General features: G+C 39.5%; 1 protein-coding gene across 5 annotated transcripts in view; it reads left to right on the plus strand.

The window, feature by feature from the left end:
- The window catches only part of LOC124802840 (RNA-binding protein fusilli), a 499044-nt gene extending 491091 nt beyond the window's left edge, over nucleotides 1-7953 (plus strand). For 2 of the 5 annotated variants that reach the window (XM_047263852.1, XM_047263855.1), the window contains exon 14: nucleotides 3573-7953. In XM_047263852.1, the coding sequence (XP_047119808.1) occupies nucleotides 3573-3734 (162 nt within the window). In that variant the 3' untranslated portion in view covers nucleotides 3735-7953. The remainder of the gene's footprint in view (nucleotides 1-3572) is intronic. The other 3 variants (XM_047263856.1, XM_047263858.1, XM_047263857.1) reach the window with 2 other exon arrangements.
- The last annotated feature ends 13516 nt before the right edge of the window (nucleotides 7954-21469 follow it).

Below are 21469 nucleotides of genomic sequence, written 5' to 3' on the forward strand. Positions count from 1 at the left end.
GAAGACTGTGGTCCATCCACCCTCACCATCACCCAAAAAAAAAAGTCACACAATGGGCAGGGATGCACAATCCCTGCAAGTAAAAAACATCACTTTCAACACAAAGTTGCATTTTTTAAATGTCACATGTATGTTTTTTCTACCAAAATGAAAACTAGAGGTACGATTAGTGACGGCAGACTTGGTTTCACTGCTCTGAACCTTACACCTTCTGGAACACTTTGTCTGTAAATAACGGAAACAATGCCATAGTTTCTGTCTTACTGCAGGGTGCCTCCACTGTCCTGAAGCCTGCTGTGGGCAACCATTTTTCTGCACATTATGGCAGAAACTGTGGCGGCGTCACAATCCTTGAATGTCGACATATTTCAGATGGCATGAGCTTCAGAATAACAAAACGAAGTCTGCTGTCACTCATTGTACTTCTGGTTTTCATTTCTGTAGAAAAATTGTGCATGTGCCATTTAAAAAAGTTTAACTTGGTGTTGAAAGTTATGTATGTTTACACTTATGGATCGTGCATTCTTGCTCATTGTGTGAGTCCCTGACATTCGTGAATTCCTGGTCAATTCTATTTTTCACATTGTGTTTTGTTTCGGGCATTTGAGAGGTGGTAGAGTTAGGTGTGAGACCCTGTATGTCAACCAGGATATTCCGCAGATTTGGTGTGTGCAGAACACGTCTCCAAGAGACATGAGAATATTTCTTATTTCGGGGCATAAAGGTAATTAAGGCCTGACAAAGGATATGGTTAAATTGTTCCAGTCTAGACTGATACTGAGTAATGAGTGGATACTCCTTTGATGATAGTTCATTGGGATGGCAATAGGTGTGTGTGTGTGTGTGTGTGTGTGTGTGTGTGTGTGTGTGTGTGTGTGTGTGTGTGTGTGTGTGTGTTCGTGCACCCTGTTAGCCTACATCCACTGTGATGTCTCTGTGGGCTCTTCCACTTCCTCTGTTCTAGATACCCTCCCAACACACTTCTTCACTTGATGCCCATGCGTCTCCTGTAGGCACCAGCATGGGCTCACCAGTGCCACATTCTGTAACCTGTTACATTGCTGCCTTTCTGTCTGAGCCATCAGCCTCCCTTCACTCCACCACTCTCTTTCCCCATGTTCCTCTGCCCCACTTCATCTGACGCAAGTCCTCACCAGACAACATGGAGTACTGGGACAATGTAGCAGTGCCAGGTTGTGTGTCTTTATTGTTTTGTTACTTAGTAATGGGTATGTTACTTCAGCAAGCAGTAACCTTATGTATAACTTCCATTATCATAGTGAGAAATGATGCATTGTTTTCAACACTAAAAAGTTCCATAACCAACAAGAAATGAGTTTGGGTGTCAAGTTAATTTAGAAATTGGTGATAATTTACTGTAACTAGTTAGTGAAGAGATTTTTATGTTAAGTAAATGTTCTGTTAAACGATAGCACTGCATGTACAGGGTGTTTCAAAAATGACCGGTATATTTGAAACGGCAATAAAACCTAAACGAACAGCGATAGAAATACACCGTTTGTTGCAATATGCTTGGGACAACAGTACATTTTCAGGCGGACAAACTTTCGAAATTACAGTAGTTACAATTTTCAACAACAGGTGGCGCTGCAAGTGATGTGAAAGATATAGAAGACAACGCAGTCTGTGGGTGCGCCATTATGTACGTCGTCTTTCTGCTGTAAGCGTGTGTTCTTCACAACATGCAACTGTGCTGTAGACAACATGGTTTATTCCTTAGAACAGAGGATTTTTCTGGTGTTGGAATTCCACCGCCTAGAACACAGTGTTGTTGCAACAAGACGAAGTTTTCAACGGAGGTTTAATGTAACCAAAGGACCGAAAAGCGATACAATAAAGGATCTGTTTGAAAAATTTCAACGGACTGGGAACGTGACGGATGAACGTGCTGGAAAGGTAGGGCGACCGTGTACGGCAACCACAGAGGGCAACGTGCAGCTAGTGCAGCAGGTGATCCAACAGCGGCCTCGGGTTTCCGTTCGCCGTGTTGCAGCTGCGGTCCAAATGACGCCAACGTCCACGTATCGTCTCGTGCGCCAGAGTTTACACCTCTATCCATACCAAATTCAAACGCGGCAACCCCTCAGCGCCGCTACCATTGCTGCACGAGAGACATTCGCTAACGATATAGTGCACAGGATTAATGACGGCGATATGCATGTGGGCAGCATTTGGTTTACTGACGAAGCTTATTTTTACCTGGACGGCTTCGTCAATAAACAGAACTGGCGCACATGAGGAACCGAAAAGCCCCATGTTGCAGTCCCATCGTCCCTGCATCCTCAAAAAGTACTGGTCTGGGTCGCCATTTCTTCCAAAGGAATCATTGGCCCATTTTTCAGATCCGAAACGATTACTGCATCACGCTATCTGGACATTCTTCATGAATTTGTGGCGGTACAAACTGCCTTGGACGACACTGCGAACACCTCGTGGTTTATACAAGATGGTGCCCAGCCACATCGCACGGCCGACTTCTTTAATTTCCTGAATGAATATTTCGATGATCGTGCGATTGCTTTGGGCTATCCGAAACATACAGGAGGCGGCGTGGATTGGCCTCCCTATTCGCCAGACATGAACCCCTGTGACTTCTTTCTGTGGGGACACTTGAAAGACCAGGTGTACCACCAGAATCCAGAAACAATTGAACAGCTGAAGCAGTACATCTTATCTGCATGTGAAGCCATTCCGCCAGACACGTTGTCAAAGGTTTCGGGTAATTTCATTCAGAGACTACGCCATATTATTGCTACGCATGGTGGATATGTGGAAAATATCGTACTGTAGAGTTTCCTAGACCGCAGCGCCATCTGTTGTTGAAAATTGTAACTACTGCAATTTCGATAGTTTGTCTGCCTGAAAATGTACTGTTGTCCCAAGCATATTGCAACAAACGGTGTATTTCTGTCGCTGCTCGTTTAGTTTTTATTGCCATTTCAAATATACCGGTCATTTTTGAAACACCCTGTATATATGAGGTTAGCTTCTATTGATAGTGTGCTATGGGTCAGTGTAAGAACTGTTACAGTACTACACAAAATGGCAAGTTCTTTCCTTCCTTTTTCTTTCCTTCCTTTTTCTTTCCTTCCTTTTTCTTTCTTTCCTTTTTCTTTCTTTCCTTTTTCTTTCTTTCCTTTTTCTTTCTTTCCTTTTTCTTTCTTTCCTTTTTCTTTCTTCCCTATTTACCTCTCTCCCTTCAACCATCACTTAATCTCATTCCACAGATTAAATCTTCCCAAATAGGAACATAAATGTATATGCATAATGAATTAAATTTACTCTAGACTTCTAATGGTGCTTGTAATAGGAATTTTTATTTGTTCCTTGCTTATTGTCCATTTTCTACCAACAACAGGTTTGCTTGACACACTGTAAACTGTATGGTGGCAGGCTGTCTGGAGATGTAGATGGTGAAGGTTACCTTTCTCTGTGTTCAGCAGTAATTTAACATATTCCGTTTAAATTAAATTTTTCATTCAAAATATCAGTAATGCTTATAATTTTAGTTCATATTGATTGTACAACTGAATTCTCTGAACTTTTGACAGCTAGCCCCGGACTGCATTCAGCTGCAGCATAATGGGGATGGTCGACCTGCGTGCGAAGCCATAGTCTCATTCTCAGCACGTGGTGATGCTGAGCGTGGTGGTCACGAGAAAAGTCTTCATAACCTAGGCAATCACTGTATAGAATTGTTCATGGTTAATTAGCAGTGAGTAATAGTACAACGATAAATGTATTATTTTTGATATTATATGTGCTCAGAAGCAAAACACACATTTCACTTCAAACTCGTAATTATTGAAAAGCAGTGGACTACTTCTTTGTTTGTTTCTTTTTTAAGAAAAAGAAAGAACGGAGTAGATGATAAATAATATATTGATAGAGATTCATGATATTTTCTCATGGACAGCATTCTTAATTACTTGTTCATTGCTGATATTGGTGTGATACTATGATCTGCCGAACCCACTCCTTAAAGAAGCCAAAAAATTTATTTTGTGTAGAAATGGCAAGGAGGCATCGAGTCAAAGCAATATTAAGTTCAATTTTCAACACTGTTAAAAAGATTGTTTTATTTAAAATAAGAGCCTCGTAAAACAGGTTCTTCGTTTGAGAGGCTACTGAAGAATGTTTGGACGTGTGCAATACTGTTAGAATACAGAAATGTAAAAACATTTCACTGTTTTAGCACAGTGAAGTTAATTTATATTATTTTTAGTTGTAGGAATGGTTAAGTGTCCTAAATCACATTTTATTAGATTTAGTGGCTGCACAAATTGATTCCAGCCTAGCTTGAATGCATGAAACTACATTTAACTTTGTATGAACCTGAAATAATCATGGTACTGAAATTTTATTAGCTTGCAACAAAGTTTGCTTGTAGTTTACCATCATCTCTTGTCATCTGTATATAACTGTTTTAAATGTCCGTATTTTATGTTTTGAAATATATAATTTAGACTTTGCGTGTCTAAGCATTGTTTTAATAAGCATGTGCATGTGCATGTGTATGTGAAATATGTAAACAGTTATAAGAGAGAGTTTTTGTAGAATGATTAAAATGTAGTTCTACAGTTCTTTTTCCCCAAATCTCAACCATTTATATTTACAAGTCTGTTAATCATGTGAAATTATTTTTCTCATGTGAATTTTATCGTGCTATGTATTTCTTAATGTGTTGTTATTCCCCTTTTATAGAAGATTGAAGTATTACTCAATAGTTTTATATAGAAAGGATTTATTACGATATACTATCATATTAATTCTATGCCTGCAAAAGAAATTGCAATATTTTATTAATCTATGATGTAGTTAATATTCTGACTTGAATGTTTCTTTAGAAAGTAAAGGTGCCCTGGCAATCAGTTGTGGTCAATTACCCCGTGCTCAAAAATTTGTGTAAACTTTTGTCCTCTAACAAGAGAAAACACTTAGACCACTGCCATTTTTTACTACTGTCCAAGCAGATATCATTGCAAATTAACACTGCATTTCGAGACTGCATCAGTCTCCTGTGTGCACTACCATAACCAGTCCCCGTGTGAGTCTCTGGCACCATCTTAAAAGGGTTAAGTGAATTATGTTTAAAGCTATTTAATTCACTTATTGTTAGAAAGTGAGTAATTGGATGTTTCCTGCAGTGCTTTGTTTTAGAAAGTATGTTGATACAAACGAAAGTATAGAAATATTGTATAAAGAAAAAGAATTGTTCTGGAGCTACATTTGACACCTAATCCCATCTACTATTACAATGGAATAAAATGCCTGGGTTATTCTTAATAAACAGTTCCACATTGTGTTTAGTGTAAGAACAAGACTCACAGTTCCCTATTATTATTATTATTATTATTATTATTATTATTATTATTATTATTATTATTATTATTATTATTATTTCTGTCTCTGCTGTGGGATTTCCCCCTCAGTGTTTGTCTCTCCCTTCACATCATCTCATTGTCCTACTTTCATGAGCACATTGCTCCTGTGCTTATTTGTTTGTACCTTCACTCCAGACTGCTTTATCATCCATATGTTATAAGGAGACAAAGCAACCACTTGGTTTGCATCAGATATCGGCGATTTTAGTGCATAATAAAAACGAGAGAATGTTATTTAGCAAATTTGTTTTCAAGGTGGTATACTTGCTGCTGCTTTACAGTTCTGCATATGTCGCTATACTAATACTGACAAAATGAGTGAATTTTCAATAATATTTTACTTTGGAAAAAATTATGAGAATTCTCAGATAACATTCTCGTATTCAAAGCTAGATACTTGTTGCAAAAAATGTAATGGCTTAGTAATTTCCTTACATTCATATAATGTTAGGGAGATTTATTTACTTAAAATTATTCGAATATGAAAGTAGTCAAATTTATGAAGCATGCAGGTTCTAGTAGATAATGAACAAAAACATAACTGTTCTGTCAGTCTCAACAATGTACAGTTGCCTCTGTCAGTTGGATTAAATACACAAAGGTAAGTCTTCCTAATAGAAACCAGACACTATGTAACACAATCTGAAGAACAGAAAGTAGGATATTACATGACTGTAATCCTAGAAAATGAAAATTTCTATGTTGATTTTGTAGAAAGAAGTAAGTGATGAAAAGATCATGAGCAGGTGCAGAAGAAATAAATACTAGAGCAGAGTAGCAATGAGGAAAACTAATTTTAAACTTCATTTGTACTGGTCATTAGAAAACTTACAGGGCATTAATAAAAGGACACCTAAGATAAAGCTGCGGTGAGAGGTAGCAGATAGACCTGGAGACGTTTTAGCCAAAAGATGACTGCATTATGGGATGTACTAGGATTGGTTGCGTGGGAGATTTTCTAATTATTAACCTTACGGCCCATTATTAAAAGACAATTGCTAAAGGCATAGCTGTTGTGAGCCCAATAATAATAATAATAATAATAATAATCCACTCTCTAATGTAGATGGCTTAACAGAACATCTCATACCAGTGCATTCTAGATGGTACAGGGTGTTTGTAGATTCCACTGAAACACCATAATAAATCAGGTGTGAGATCTTAAGGCTGTTTTTAGAGCTCTCGTAATTAGAGTCGTTGCATTTCTGTAGCAATAGGTATGAATAAGCTCAAATGGTGTTAATATATTTAAAATCAATCTTCCAATTTCTGCTGTCTGAACACAGTACTGCATTTTAGTAGCCTCTTGAAATAAATCAGCTAAAATCTGGAAGTCCTTTACTCCATTCAGTCAATATAAACTGTGCAGTTCATATAATATTGTTTCTGAAATAGAATTTCGTTACATTGCTATCAAGATTGCCCTCTGATTGCCAACAGTACTCACTAACGTTATGCTAAGCATACGTACATGAAGTGTATTTTTTTCCATATTGTAATTAGTGTTAAAGTGTAAGTATTTTTCTTTAATTGAAAAAACAGCAAATATCATACGTGTCTTCCTTTTTAATTAGTTTACATTTCTTCACTGTACTTGTATGTATAATGTGTTGAAAATAGCCATGTCACTATATATATGTTTATAGTTAGTAGGCATACTCCTATGGTTGTTAAACATTCATTTTTTATGAAGCATGTGCTGCACTGCATGCTGCCATGAAGTAACTATCATAAAGCAAAGCATCGTAACAAAAATATGTAGCAAAACAGTATCTGCTCTCAGTCTCACACATTTGTCTTTTGGATACTAACAGTGATTATTGATTTACTGGTTATTGAAATTGTAGAAAGAGTAAGTATTTCATGTCTCCTTATGAATAAACAAATTTGTGCATGATTCAGGTGATCATAGGATGTGGTTCAATTAAAACAGTATGTCTTGAAATCATCTGGCACAGTGCTGTTGTACGAGAAAGATGGTGTTGGAAGATTTGTGTTAATTAGGGTGTAAAAAGTGTCTGCTGATTGACACCCCCGAATTTCTACTCCTGTTTCATGATCCTTGAAATAAAATGGGACTGTGATTTGTTGTAGAAACACTAGATACGACAAAAGTGCCAGGCTGCGAGATTCATGAAGCTGATGCTTAAAGAGGAATAGTCCACCATTACCCAAAGCAGATGTTTGCTACCAGCAACAGCCCTTGGAGGACTGAAGCAACATTCTGCTGTAAGAATGTAAAATATTCCTGCAATATGCGGCTATCAGGAATTACACTTTTTACGTTTCACATGAGAGAATTAAATGAATGAAATTTAAGTTCACTTACACTGATGATGCAATTAAGAGAGATGAACATGAGTAGTTGAACTAAATTAAAATTCTCAGAGACAAAACCTGCTTACATTGATTGCATTTAATCTTGTTAAAATATTAGCCCCTTCAGTAAATTTCTTATGTTTACCAAAATACTGATAGCTTGAAAATAATTTGTATCAATGTTAAAAAGATGTACTGTTGAAAATAAAATAATGCTGCTTTAGTTCTACCCAGTTCAGTTTGTCTCATCCCCCCCCCCCCCCCCTCTCTCTCTCTCTCTCTCTCTCTCTCTCTCTCTCTCTCTCTATTTGTCTCACTCCGCCCCCCCTCCCCCTCTCCCCTTCCCTGCCTCCAATCTCCAAATACTCCTCTCTTCCTCATACACACCACACACTTTCATGTGACTCCTTTTAGGTCTTCTGATTGTTATTAGTGTAAGATTACCTTCAGCAGGAAGAGAGACCACAAGTGTGCGCATAATTCCCCCCCCCCCCCCCTCCCCACTCCCACTTCCCCCCTCCCCCTTCCCCCCTCCCCCTTCCCCCCTTTCCCCCTTCCCCCCTCCCCCTTCCCCCCTTTCCCCCTTCCCCCTCCCCCTTCCCCTCTTTCCCCCTTCCCCCCCTCCCCCCCTCCCCCTTCCCACCTCCCCCCTAGAAGTATGGTCTAAGGTATTTCAAGTGGAGCCCAATGGTTTGCTACTTACTGGTTTCAGCATTGCCCTAATTTGAACTATTTTCATGTCTTCCTACATTTCTCAATAATTTTCAGATGCATATGAATAACCATTTGGGAATTAATTACTGCTGACAAATTTTTATAAAATTTATGGGAAGAAAACTAACTTGTCCATACATTTTGATGTTGATTTGAAACTCGCCCTATGGAATGAACATAAACTTTAAATATGTATGAGAAAGCAATAGTAATAATAATAATAATATTTCTTCATTAAAGAACTACTTTGCAGTTACAAAGTTAAAGTATAATCTAAATGGCACTATATTTCAAATGTTTATGCTTTGAATGTTGAATAGATCAATGACACAACATTCATTTATATTAGCTCATATCAGCCTGCAGTTAGTACAGCAGGATGTCATATCTGTAAATATATTTTGATGTAAATTTGCTGTATTTGTATTTATATTTTATGTAAAAGTGTTAATGTGATACCTACATTCTCCTTGAATTGTACAACTATGTTGTACATCTATAGTTGCATGTATTTGTTTAATATTTATCGTGCGATATAGCTTTTATTTGTGTATTAATGCTGTATGATTTTTAAGTTTTTAATTATTATTTGTTGTTTAATTTTAAGAAATGTGACTATGAATAAAGTGAGTGATTTTTGCTGTTGTTCCTATATTTGTACATTCAGCTGAAATAATACAACTGCCCAAGAACACTTGAAATTGAGTTAATCTGTTATTGCTCGAAATTTCAATGAGCATAAATAAATTTCTTATGCTTGATGTCTGTAAAAATAATTAAGAGTGAATAAGATCTTTGTTTTTGAGTGTTAACTCCCATTCTTGCCATGTAGGGGCTGCAGTCTGCTTTCAGCTGCAGAATGTTAAAATATCTGAATAGCACCAATTTGCTGTTGCAAATCACAGCATGTAAAACATAACTTTGAAATTGTTCTGAACTGCCTGAAGTCTATTTTGTGCAATTATTTATTTATAATAAAGGTATTTAAATTTACTACATCAAAATTTAATCCTCTGTCTATCACTGTACAAAATCAACAATGTGTACTTGTCTCCTTGACATTTCACAGTGCTTCCCACACATGAATACTTCAAAGCACAACTGTTACAGAAGCTGTGTGCTTCAGAGGAGACAATTAATTGATGTGTACAGTAAATAGAATCACTGCATTAAGTTCAGTGTTATCATAAGCAACTCATAACAGCCGCAAAATGTGTGTTCCTATGCTTTCTAGGTCCACAATGAAACACTGTAATACAAAGCTGTAAAGTTTCTCTCTCTCTCTCTCTCTCTCTCTCTCTCTCTCTCTCTCTCTTTCTCTCTTTCTCTTTCGCTCTCTCTCTGTGCAACAGGGCATAACAGCTAGTAGCGAATACTCATCTTCATTTCTTGGTGATCTCCGATGCTGCAGTGGTTGTAAAAGAATTTGCGAGTATCTGCTCCATCAAAATTTGCGGCAACTTGCTGAGTTCTTGACAGTGTAGCTAATGATTTGGTAGTGCTAAGAGAAATCTTGAGAAATTGAAGTTGACATATTTCTTTTTCAGAATTACTTGTTTATTGCACAATACGGGTTACAAAACTAGCTCACAAAAACTGTCAGAAAACTGAGAGCCTGGTGGTTGATTTGCCACTGATTGTATATTGTCTTAACAATCAACAGTTACGTCATCCATTATTACAAACAGAAAATTGATGGATTACAAGCAAAAAGTTGGTGTTGCATAGGGACTGACATCACGGAATTACGTATTAATTCGTTCAGAGTTTTATTAGCGGTCGTATTAATTGGTTCTTAGTTTTAAGTATTTAAATTCGTAAAATACATTTGATAACAATTCTTTTTATAAAGTTACTTATATCATGAAGATTATTAGTTGAAAAATGTTCCTAACATGCATATGCGTTCTTTACATAAATGCTAATGAAAAGCTAATTTCACTTCATGTGCAAGATATTCTGGAATTACAAAATGAGTACTGTTTGTGTTTCATATTCAAGTATCGATTAGTAACAGTCTGTCCAGAGCAGTGAAGTAATGAAATTAATGACACTATAATACATTCAGCTTTAAAATGATCAGATTAATGAAATAATAATGTTACGAAATTTATATAAGCCTGTAAATGTGGCAGCCTGACACTTTCAGGTCAGCACTTCCTATCAGGCTTACCCTAAAAATAATATATTGGTATGTTTCACTCTCTCTCTCTCTCTCTCTCTCTCTCTCTCTCTCTCTCTCTCTCTATTTTCTTGACTTTTTTCCCCATTATGAATAATTTTTAATGTCGAATTTCTCTTCAACCTATCTAGATTACCATGATACTTTTAAATTTACATTTTATTGTGGAATTACATACTTAATTCTTTTCCTGCCCACATTCGGCTAATTTTTGTCTAACAGCCTCCCAGATATGGCAAGGTTTTGAGGAAACTAGTGGATATAGGTTGACCTTGTCTGTCATAATATGTAAATTACAAATGGTACCACATAGAGAACATCTGGCACACAGTTAAGAACATGTTTGTTTACTGTATTTTGAGCTAATGACATCTTTCATATTTTTGTTACACATTTATGGCTTTCATTAGACTAGCACCCATAACACTTGTAAACAACTCTTCTTAACTTCCTGACAGATTAAAACTATTTTCTAATAACAAACACTTTCCAGACAAGTAAGCTTGTTTGGTTGAGCATTTTCCCCTTGAAAGGCAAGGGTTTCTGATTCAAGTTATGGTCTTCTTACAGGGCTTTCGTCTGTCAGGAAGTTTCATACCAGTGTACACTCCTCTGCGAAGTGAAAATTCATTCTAATCCCCTATGCTATGGCTAAGGAGTTTCTCCACAATATCCTTTCCTCCAGGTGTGCTAGTCCCAGAATGTTTCCAGGAGAACTTGGGCTAGGTTTGAGAGATAGGAGGGCAGTTCTGAAAGAAGTAAGGCTGTAAGAAGAGCTCATGATCTACATCTACAGCCATACTCCACAAGCCACCTGACAGTATGTGGCGGAGGGTACCCTGAGTACCTCTATCGGTTCTCCCTTCTATTGCAGTCTCGTATTGTTCGTGAAAAGGAGGATTGTCGAGATGCTTCTGTGTGGGCTCTAATCTCTCTAATTTTATCCACATGGTCTCTTCGCGAGATATACGTAGGAGGGAGCTATATACTGCTTGACTCTTCGGTGAAGGTATGTTCTCGAAACTAACAAAAGCCCGTACTGAGCTACTGAGTGTCTCTCCTGCAGAGTCTTCCTCTGGAGTTTATCTGTCATCTCAGTAATGCTTTCGCGATTACTAAATGATCCTGTAACGAAGCACGCTGCACTCCGTTGGATCTTCTCTATCTTTTCTATCAACCCTATCTGGTAAAGATCCCACACCGCTGAGCAGTATTCAAGCAGTGGGCGAACAAGCGTACTGTAACCTACTTCCTTTGTTTTCGGATTGCATTTCCTTAGGATTCTTCCAATGAATCTCAGTCTGGCATCTGCTTTACCAACGATCAACTTTATATGAGCATTCCATTTTAAATCACTCCAAATGCGTACTCCCAGATAATTTATGGGATTAACTGCTTCCAGTTGCTGACCTGCTATTTTGTAGCTAAATGATAAGGGATCTATCTTTCTATGTATTCGCAGCACATTACACTTGTCTACATTGAGATTCAATTGCCATTCCCTGCACCATCTGTCAATTCGCCGCAGATCCTCCTGCATTTCAGTACAATTTTCAATTGTTACAACCTCTCGATACACCACAGCATCATCTGCAAAAAGCCTCAGTGAACTTCCGATGTCATCCACAAGGTCATTTATGTATATTGTGAATAGCAACGGTCCTATGACACTCCCCTGCGGCACACCTGAAATCACTTTTACTTCGGAAGACTTCTCTCCATTGAGAATGACATGCTGCGTTCTGTTATCTAGGAACTCTTCAATCCAATCACACAATTGGTCTGATAGTCCATATGCTCTTACTTTGTTCATTAAACGACCATGGGGAACTGTATGGAGTGCCTTGCGGAAGTCAAGAAATGCGGCACCTACCTGTGAACCTGTTTCAATGGCCCTCTGTCTCGTGGACAAATAGCATGAGCTGGGTTTCACACGACCGTCTTTTTCAAAACCCATGCTGATTCCTACAGAGTAGATTTCTAGTCTCCAGAAAAGTCATTATACTCTAACAACATATGTGTTCCAAAATTCTACAACTGATAGACGTTAGAGATATAGGTCTATAGTTCTGCACATCTGTTAGACGTCCCTTCTTGAAAACAGGGATGACCTGTGCCCTTTTCCAATCCTTTGGAACACTACGCTCTTCTAGAGACCTACGGTACACTGCTGCAAGAAGGGGGGGGGGGGGGGGGGGGGGCAAGTTCCTTCGCGTACTCTGTGTAAAATCGAACTGGTATCCCATCAGGTCCAGCGGCCTTTCCTCTTTTGAGCGATTTTAATTGTTTCTCTATCCCTCTGTCGTCTATTTCGATATCTACCATTTTGTCATCTGTGCGACAATCTAGAGAAGGAACTACAGTGCAGTCTTCCTCTGTGAAACAGCTTCGGAAAAAGACATTTAGTATTTCGGCCTTTAGTCTGTCATCCTCTGTTTCAGTACCATTTTGGTCACAGAGTGTCTGGACATTTTGTTTTGATCCACATACCGCTTTGACATAAGACCAAAATTTCTTAGGATTTTCTGCCAAGTCAGTACATAGAACTTTACTTTCGAATTCATTGAACGCCTCTCGCATAGGCCTCTTCAAACTACATTTCGCTTCGCGTAATTTTTGTTTGTCTGCAAGGCTATGGCTATGTTTATGCTTGCTGTGAAGTTCCCTTTGCTTCCGCAGCAGTTTTCTAACTCGGTTGTTGTACCACGGTGGCTCTTTTCCATCTCTTAAGATCTTGCTTGGCACATACTCATCTAACGCATATTGTACGATGGTTTTGAGCTTTGTCCACTGATCCTCAACACCATCTGTACTTGAGACAAAACTTTTGTGTTGAGCCGTCAGGTACTCTGAAATCTCCTTTTTGTCACTTTTGCTAAACAGGAAAATCTTCCTACCTTTTTTAATATTTCTATTTATGGCTAAAATCATCAATGCCGTAACCACTTTATGATCGCTGATTCCCTGTTCTGCATTAACTGTTTCAAATAGTTCGGGTCTGTTTGTCACCAGAAGGTCTAATATGTTATCGCCATGAGTCGGTTCTCTGTTTAACTGCTCAAGGTAGTTTTCAGATAATGCACTTTAAAAAATTTCACTGGATTCTTTGTCCCTGCCACCCGTTATAAACGTTTGAGTCTCCCAGTCTATATCCCGCAAATTAAAATCTCCACTCAGAACTATAACATGGTGGGGAAATCTACTTGAAATATTTTCCAAATTATCCTGCAGGTGCTTAGCCACAACAGCTGCTGAGCCAGGGGGCCTATAGAGACATCCAATTACCATGTCTGAGCCTGCTTTAACAGTGACCTTCACCCAAGTTATTTCACATTTTGGATCTCCGTCAATTTCCTTCGATACTATTGCACTTCTTATCTCTATAAACACGCCTCCCCCTTCACTGTCCAGCCTGTCTCTGCGGTATACATTCCAATCTGAGTTTAGGATTTCATTAATGTTTACGTCTGGTTTCAGCCAACTTTCTGTCCCTAGTACTATATGGGCGTTGTGACCGTTTATTAATGAGAGCAGTTCTGGGACCTTTCTATAGACACTCCTGCAGTTTACTATTAGCAGATTAATATTGTTATTCCCTGTTGCATTTTGCCTACTCCTACCTTGCCGCGTCTCAGGAGGCGTCTTGTCGGGCCTATGGAGGGAATTCTCTAACCTAAAAAACCCCCGTGTGCACTCCACACGTACTCCGCTACCCTTGTAGCCGCTTCCGGCATGTAGTGCACGCCTGACCTATTCAGGGGGCCCCTACATTTCTCCACCCGATAGCGGAGTTCGAGAAATTTGCACCCTAGATCTCCACAGAATCGTCTGAGCCTCTGGTTTAAGCCTTCCACTCGGCTCCAAACCAGAGGACTGCGATCGGTTCTGGGAACGATACTACAAATAGTTAGCTCTGATTCCATCCCGCAAGCGAGGCTTTCCGCCTTCACCAATTTCGCCAACCGCCTGTACGAACTGAGGATGACCTCTGAACACAGATGGCAGGAGTCATTGGTGCCGACATGAGCAAAAATTTGCGGTCAGGTGCACTCAGTGCTCTCTTATCGCCGCCGGCAGGGCCTCCTCCACATCTCGGATGAGACCCCCCGGCAAGCAGACAGAGTGAACACTGGCCTTCTTCCCCAACCTTTCCGCTATTTTCCTAAGGGGCTCCATCACCCGCCTAACGTTGGAGCTCCAAACAACTAATAAACCCCTCCCCCCGTGTGCCTGCTCGGACCTTGCTGAAGGAGCAGCCCCATGTCCACTCACAGGCAGAGCGGGGGATGCCACACGGCCAGCCCCCACATTTACCCTCCGCCGCGAACGCCGCTGAACCCGCCACTCCCCTTGGGGAGAGGGTGGCCCAACCGCGCCCGGTACCCGCGAAGATGTCTTGACAGCAGGGACAGTGGGTGAAGCATGTAACACCTGGGGTGTACCATGCGACGCACCAGACTCCCCACTGCCGCTACACTCCGAAGCAGCAGCCTGAAGACGGCTGACCGCGGCCATCAACACGCTCAGCTGTTCGCGAACAGTGGCCAGCTTCTCCTGCGTCCATACACAGCAGTCACACATCCTACCCATCCTAAGGAATCAATTTACCGTAGAGAGTTAATCAACTTTTAACTAGACTGCTAATTCACTAAAGGCGGCTGATTGTTGACTAAACTGTGATTGCTAGCCACTTGTAGAAAAAAATGAAAATAGCACTACCTGTCTCTGGACTGTATTCAAAACAAACACTAAATCTATGGAACAATATTACTAGCACTCGACAATTACAGCTTCCTAAAAGCAAAAACACACGGAAGAAGAAGTGACAAGTAAGAAAAATACAGTTAATACTTAAAAACTAAGATAGCTCACTGCACAGCAGACGTGAAGTAGGCAGCAGTTACGATGACACTAGATAGCTCTATTCATAGTGTGTTTGTTTGCGAAAGGCAGAGGTTGTGTTTTAGTGTCTCAGTCCCACACACTTCTAATTTCTGAGGAACTTTCATTCCAGTTATGATTTTCGTGTACATCAGTGAATTAAAAATATATTTGAAATGAATTATTACATTTAATCACTGTGTAATTAATTCCTCCAGATGTCTGATGATGCTCCTGTGAGAGTGAAATGTGCCACAAATTAAATAAATAAATAAATAAATAACCATTTTGCAACCGCGACTGCCTATTCTTTCTTGTAATAAATTATGTACTTCTCCTTTCTGTTACCACTTCTAAAAAATGGCTTAAAAGTTGAACACTGTGTATTGATTTATCGTTGTATAGTTTGTCCCCAATATTAATCACCAGAGGCCGGAAGTTTGGGCTCTATAAATCATTAAAACAGGCAGAAAAAAAGGCATTGTAAATAACTAAAATAGGCATTAAAAGGCAATATAGGAAAACCTTACATTACACCTTTTTATTTACTAGCTTGGACTATTTAGGAACTCATATATATGTTAACATTGTGTTGTGTTATATTTTGAAAGATGAGCAAAATACTATCTGTACCTGACAGGAAAATGAAAATATGTCAAGAAAGCCTATCCGTTACAGTGAATTATCAGCTTATTGGTTGGAAATTGCAACCAAATGCTTTTTAAAATTTGTTAGTCCTGTCAAATCTCCTGCCTGACACTATATTTTTCAAATGAGAAAATGAGCTCTCAATATCTAGAGATAATTGGAGCAAATTCCAAATATTGAACTATTGTAGGGCCTATTCCTACTGCAATAGACTTGTCACCTTGTGGAACTTTTTGAAATGTTTCTAAGTTTGACGAGATAGGGATTTTATCAAAAACACCGTTTTACACTTTTCCCTAACCAATGACCCCATTTCCCTGCCACACTCTCCAGTCTTTGCACTGCATCATTCACAATTTTCAGTGACTTCATCAAAAGCTGCCCTGTTTCGTGAAGCTAATAGATAACATGAGGCAAAGAACTAAACTTGGTTGTAACGAAACTCAAGTCATTTCTCACTTCTGAAAATTCGAGAAGTTTCTTTGCTGCAATAATTGAAGATGTTTCATTCTCAAGAGAAATGACAACCCCAGTTATACATACAAATTTTAAGTGTAGTAAGCTCCTGCTGCTGAAATGCATGTCCCCAGCTCATTATGAAATGTTGATGGGTCAGACATGTATCTGGTACGATGTCTTTATATGTCTGGATTGTTGATGGTACTTTGACAATGAACTTCTTACTGTAGAAGTTAAGTTGTTGACGCCTGGAAACAAAGCTTCATATAGCTGACACACACTGTGAAAATGATGTGCTGTGCAGGCTGTGTGAAGCATGTTTGGAAGTAGTAGCACTTTCGAAGTTGTTCATGTATGGTACAGTGTCAGAGATGAAAAGTAATACATCATGGTATTAAATTTCTTCAGGCCATAGTAGTATAATGAAATGGTAGATGAAATGAAATGTCGTGTGGCGAGAACCTCCTGGCAGGTAGAGCTCATCGCTTGGTGCAAGTGTTTTGAGGTGACGCGAATTTGGCGACTTGCCCGTTGATGATGATGATGATGATGATGATGAAATGAAATGATGATGATTAAGACGGCACAAACACGCAGTCCCTGAGCGGAGAAAACCTCCCACCCAAGCGGGAATTGTACCCGGGTTCCCCAGCATGACAAGCCAGCGCGCTGTCCACTTGGCTGCGGTGGTGGACAGTTGGTAGATAACTGTAACATAGTCGAATTGTTAACTTTCTCTAGACACGCTGTTTAACAGGAATGCTTTTAATGACTCACATTCAGAAGGATCTAATGGTCCATTGTCACTTCATTCACCTTTGGGATCAGTTCACTCATCAATTATTGAAATCCAATTCTTTTCATTTTCCACTTTATTTTTAACGAGTAATATTCATTACTTGATTGTAAAATTCACTTAAATAACATTCTCGCAGACCGGACTCACTGGGCACAGATTTGTCTGTGTACTTCTCCAAAAACTGTATTAATGTAGGATTCTGCAGTTTACATGAAGGGAGTCTGGCATTGATTAGAGCTTTAAATAATTAGAATGCATTTTGTGATTTTTGACTTGATGTTGCCGTTGCCATTGGAAGCCAAGAAATCTCCTTCCCAGTTGCTTTGAAAGCTGGTACTGATACTTTGAGAAATGAAATACTACTTTTCATAGTTCACTGCCTCCTTACACATCTCACACACAAGTATTTTAGCATCAGTAGAAAGTACATCAGATCTGAAAGTATTAATTTAACATTGCAATTTACTACACAAATGAATACTAAAATTCGGCATGTTACTAGCTGCCTTTCATGATGATGTTGCATTGAAAATAGAGAGGAATTATGAACAATAATGAAACAATGTTTTAGTTCTGTCACTCATTACTTTTTGAGGATGTATGATCCAATTAGAAACCAAGTAAACACTATCAATAATTAAAACCCTTACTTTCCTCTTTTTACAGTGACGCTCATTGTTGCTTTGATAATGAAGGAAGATGTCTGTAATAACATCATGTAGCTGAACTTACACCTAAAATGGGTGGAGATGTGCGTGCACATGGGGTTTTTTTTTTTTTTTGGGGTGGGGGGGGGGGGGGGGGTCGCCGTGAGTGTGCTCTAGCTCATCCGAAGATTTCTTTTAAAAACTAGCAAAGTTTGCATTCTTTTTTTGTGTGCCTGTCGACAACTCCGTGCTTCTGACATAATGGTTAGTTGCTCCTTTATTCCTCAATTAATTGCATTTAGGGATAAGATTCATGTTGTACCATTCTTATTACCCATAATGTCATTACACACACAACTGATTTCATTGAAGCACCATCATAGTCAATAAAAACAGCTTGATGATATTTTTAATGTACCTCATACTAATAAAGGGAACAACCAAATGAAGACAATTGATTCATTTGGGGGGTGGAAAACAACCTACTCATTAATTTTGAGTTTTATGTATCAGTTGGATTATTGATTCATTCTTTTCAGTGGAACCAGTGTGTGGAAGCAACCGAATGAAAACAGCCGACAGTTCTTTATTGTTTTGCATATTGATAGAATTTTTCATTCTGTCTTTTCAGTTGAAACTGGTCTGTAGTTTTTCTGTCAATTTACTTGTGTATTCGCCCTTTTGTCTGAAACCACTCTGTAGTGTTTTTGCTGACTGAGCTATCTGGTCATTCTTCTGAGTGAGATCAGTACTTTCATTAGCTGAACTAAACCTATGATATACAACCAAGGTACTCCTACCACAGAGGACAGCCCTATTGCCCCCGCCCCTTTGGAGGGGTGGGGAGGCAAGTGAAGACATCTCGGGGGTGTACTAAAGTAAAAATAAATGTTATACATACTCAAGAAAGTAAGTGCTGAATAGACAAATTCTTCTTTTCATCATTTAAAACTGATTAATATATTGCTAAGGATTAAGTTGTTCCAGATGCAATTAACATGAAACTAATAAAGCTGATGTATCGTTGGGGGTATGGAGTTCAGCATAAGTTAGCTTATGGATACATGAAGAAGAAAGGAACATTGCCAAATTATAGTGACTGTTTGCTCTCCATTTTATTTAAAAGTTATGATGATGACCATTAATTAAAAGCAGTTTGACTCCAACACTTATGCACTTATTCATCCATTTATCTGTATAGGAGGTAAATACATTATGCAGAAAATTGTCACTGACAACATACGAACAAATAATACTCGTGAACTCAAACCTGTTTACATTTTACATCCTCTGAAAAGTAGTGAGTGTGGGTATGAAGAAGTGCTATTCGCACTCGTATACTATTATTTCAGTGTAACGGTTGAGACTCTCTAGTCATCTTCATAAACAGTATGACACAGTGATCACACCTCTGGACTGCTGGGAGGGATATGTTAAGTCACCTGTGTTGCTGCCCAGGGCAGCAGCAGCAGGAGCAGTGGAGAGGTGGCGTGTATTGTCTGCTGGCTGCAGCTGCCTCTTAAAACAGCAGCTGCTTGCTACCTCCTACATTTGCCTGCTTTGGTGGAGGATGAGTGGAGAAGGGGGGCTGTTAATGTAAGTAATAACATTCCACTTATGTGAAGTGGCTCTCAGCACGTGTTGGTGTTCACAGCTCATACAGTAATTTTATGCTGAAAGTTTAAAAAAAAAAAAAAAATGTTACAAGAATTTCTGAATGATAACTCCTTCTAGTCAATAGATGAATTTTAGTCAGTAATTTTACAATTATTTAAAAAAATTGAATTATGTAAAGTAAAGAAACATCCATTAAACTGATACATTCCACATCATTTTTCTAATCTGACCATTATGTGGAACACACAAAGCAGCATTTTCTCACAACAGACCAATACTCATAGAAACGTACTTTTTATTCAGCTCTCCTTTAAATTTTGAGATATGTTGTTTCTAAAAAAAAAGTTGGCAATCGTAGTCATGAAAAAGGATGCAAGTGAAATTACTCAGACACTGAGAGAAAAGATGCAAATAACATATGTAACGATACCAGAGAAGGAAAGTTGCTACTCACCATATAGCAGAGATGCGGAGTCGTGATAGGCACAACAAAAAGATTCACACAATTATAGCTTTTGGCCATTAAGGCCTTTGTCAGCAGTACACACTTCTTCGAGTCTCTCTCTCTCTCTCTCTCTCTCTCTCTCTCTCTCTCTCTCTGTGTGTGTGTGTGTGTGTGTGTGTGTGTGTGTGTGTGTGTGTGTGTGTGTGTCCCCTCTACCTTCTACCTTCTTCCTAAAATCCACAAACGCAATCATCCTGGCCGCCCCATTGTAGCTGGTTACCAAGCCCCCACAGAACGTATCTCTGCCTACGTAGATCAACACCTTCAACCCATTACATGCAGTCTCCCATCCTTCATCAAAGACACCAACCACTTCCTTGAACGCCTGGAATCCTTACCCAATCTGTTACCCCCGGAAACCATCCTTGTAACCATTGATGCCACGTCCTTATACACAAATATTCCGCACGTCCAGGGCCTCGCTGCGATGGAGCATTTCCTTTCACGCCGATCACCTGCCACCCTACCTAAAATCTCTTTCCTCATTACCTTAACCAGCTTCATCCTGACCCACAACTTCTTCACTTTTGAAGGCCAGACATACCAACAATTAAAGGGAACAGCCATGGGTACCAGGATGGCCCCCTCGTACGCCAACCTATTCATGGGTCGCTTAGAGGAAGCCTTCTTGGTTACCCAAGTCTGCCAACCCAAAGTTTGGTACAGATTTATTGATGACATCTTCATGATCTGGACTCACAGTGAAGAAGAACTCCAGAATTTCCTCTCCAACCTCAACTCCTTTGGTTCCATCAGATTCACCTGGTCCTACTCCAAATCCCATGCCACTTTCCTTGACGTTGACCTCCACCTGTCCAGTGGCCAACTTCACACGTCCGTCCACATCAAACCCACCAACAAGCAACAGTACATCCATTATGACAGCTGCCACCCATTCCACATCAAACGGTCCCTTCCCTACAGCCTAGGTCTTCGTGGCAAATGAATCTGCTCCAGTCCGGAATCCCTGAATCATTACACCAACAACCTGAAAACAGCTTTCGCATCCTGCAACTACCCTCCCGACCTGGTACAGAAGCAAATAACCAGAGCCACTTCCTCGTCCCCTCAAACCCAGAATCCCCCACAGAAGAACCACAAAAGTGCCCCATTTGTGACAGGATACTTTCCGGGACTGGACCAGACTCTGAATGTGGCTCTCCAGCAGGGATACGACTTCCTCAAATCCTGCCCTGAAATGAGATCCATCCTTCATGAAATCCTCCCCACTCCGCCAAGAGTGTCTTTCCGCCGTCCACCTAACCTTCGTAACCTGTTAGTTCATCCCTATGA

This window comes from Schistocerca piceifrons, chromosome 6 (assembly GCF_021461385.2).
Source record: "Schistocerca piceifrons isolate TAMUIC-IGC-003096 chromosome 6, iqSchPice1.1, whole genome shotgun sequence".
Classification (NCBI taxonomy): Eukaryota; Metazoa; Arthropoda; class Insecta; order Orthoptera; family Acrididae; genus Schistocerca; species Schistocerca piceifrons.